The sequence below is a fragment of the Mus caroli genome, chromosome 6, assembly GCF_900094665.2.
Source record: "Mus caroli chromosome 6, CAROLI_EIJ_v1.1, whole genome shotgun sequence".
Lineage (NCBI taxonomy): Eukaryota > Metazoa > Chordata > Mammalia > Rodentia > Muridae > Mus > Mus caroli.
In genome coordinates this window covers 116,470,781-116,472,985 of record NC_034575.1, presented here as the reverse complement: position 1 = coordinate 116,472,985, position 2,205 = coordinate 116,470,781, and the positions used below count along the sequence as shown (strand labels likewise).

Here is a 2,205-nt window from a genome sequence, read left to right as displayed (position 1 = left end):
GTGTTATTTCACTGGGATCACAAAATGAGGAAATGGCAGAGACAGAAGAGACAGTGGTATAAAAATAAGATAGAGTCCTGGTGGAAAGCGCTCAGTCAGCAAGCCTGAGTTCTGTCCCAGGAAAAGACATAAATGTGGAAGGAGAAAGGTGACCGACCCCACAGAGTTGTCACCTGACCTCCTGTGAAGGCCATTCCTTCTCCCCACAATAACCACAGATTTGAAAATGATTTTTTTTTTAAGTAGCTGGATAGGTAAGAGGAGAGAAAGACAGAAAGGGACCATAGAGAGAACCAAATGGATAGGAAAGGGATTAGGAAACAGGGGAGAACTTAATGCGATCTGTAACGCAGAGACTCAAATAAGACTGTAACAGCAAGAGCGCAGGCAGGGCCACACTGAGGAAACTTCAGACACTTTCCATCCCCGTGAGATGCTCACTGATACTCATTCACCCTTCCCCCCTTGTAGCTACCGCCACAGAGCAGGAACCCTTTCCTGGGTTCATTCATTCATATAACTATGACTGTCAGGCCCTTACAACACAGATGAGTGAGACACAGCTCCTGGCCTCATGATAGTGCACCTGCGGTCCTCCCAGCAGTATGTAGAGTTAGGGACCATCCTCCTAGTTCACGGAAAAGCAAACAGGCTCACAGGAGNGTGGGAGGATGCTCACTCTTCAACTGTTAGCAAGAGGTAAAACTAGGTGAGGCCAGAGCCNTCCATCCTTTTGTAGCTTAGGCTGCCCCCTGCTGAGCACAGCTCCACCCTAGCACACCACTCCCCACCCCCCATCAATTCGGAGTGCATGTAAAATCAGATACCATTATCCTTCAAGACTATGATTCCCAATCTATCCCTGGTAAAGAACCAGCTGTATCCCCTCCCCCTACAGATGGGGAAATGATGCCTTGGCAAAACACAATACAAATGAATTGCTAGGAGAGAAGTCACAGGCTGGGGTGTCCTGAAAACGTCAAACATTTGAGGAAAGGTTTCTCATNATCACTTATCTCCTCCCACTCAGTGAATGGCAGCTCCANGAGCCTCTGAGGTGCAGGCTGGAGGCGGAGCCTCCCCAGCCACCTGGGGACTAGAGGGCCTATCCAGAGCAAGACAGGGGCAGAGACGGAAGCTTCTCTACTTGTTCTGGGTTCTTGTTGAGTCAGACCTCCTCTTCACAATTCAAACCACATACCTGTCCGCAGCCTCCACCTCAACCCAACCCCACTCCCCAGCATCCCCACCCCATACTTCTGTGATGTTCCGGTGACAATTACGCCCATGTGGAGACCACGGGGTGGGCCTGGGAAGTAGATCTCACAGGGTTTATGGGAGACAAGACAGCAGCCTTGACTTCCTCTCGCCTCCCAACCCTAACTCTTCTGCAGAAATCCGGACAAGGGCATCCAGTTCCTGATCTCACGTGGCTTCATCCCTGACACCCCCATCGGTGTGGCCCACTTCCTCCTCCAGCGGAAAGGCCTTAGCCGCCAGATGATAGGAGAGTTCCTGGGCAACAGCAAGAAGCAATTCAACCGGGACGTGCTGGAGTGAGTGCCCATGATGGGAGCCTGCCCTCCTTTCTCTCATTCATGCCCTGANTGCCCATGATGGGGCCCCTGCCCTCGCTTCTCTCATTCATGCCCTGGACCCAAGAATTCTCACTGTTTCTTTGGAGGTGGGAATCCTTGCTCTGGCTTCCTGAATAACAATGGGTNCAGTCATTCATTTGATGGTAGGTTGAGCCTGGAGCCTTTGGGAGCTCCAGGGACACCCTTGGGTGTGAGAAACAGGAGTGGGAAGGGGNCATAAAACAGTTAATGAACTGTGCAGCTCAGGCCCATTTCTGCTTGGAGATGGCTCCTAGCCTACCTTCTCTCTGCAGCTGCCCCAGCAGCCGCTGGATACCCTCGCCAAGGCTCACTTTCATATTGGTAGAAGCAAAACATGGACAAAGAGGGCTAAGCTGGGGGTTATTAAAAGAGGAAAATACTAAGATTCCATAAAGATGAATCAACTGACAAAATCAGCCCCGAAAAAGCCTAAACCTCAAACTTCANGAAGTGGCTGGGTTGCGGGCTATGGGACTGCCTCAGCTATGTGGTCTCTGAGCTGCTCAGCAGCTTCATCTCCAGAGGGCAGGGTGGCACTTCTCAGACTGGAGAACAGAACCTTGGAGCTGCCTGTCCCCTGAGAAAG

The 2,205-nt window shown here is 51.3% G+C and overlaps 1 protein-coding gene across 1 annotated transcript in view; it reads left to right on the top strand.

Moving 5' to 3' along the window:
* Window positions 1-2,205, top strand: part of Iqsec3 (IQ motif and Sec7 domain 3) — a 96,980-nt gene that overhangs the window by 60,690 nt on the left and 34,085 nt on the right. The window contains exon 5 of the mRNA XM_029478257.1: window positions 1,395-1,558. Within this exon, the coding sequence (XP_029334117.1) occupies window positions 1,395-1,558 (164 nt within the window). The remainder of the gene's footprint in view (window positions 1-1,394; window positions 1,559-2,205) is intronic.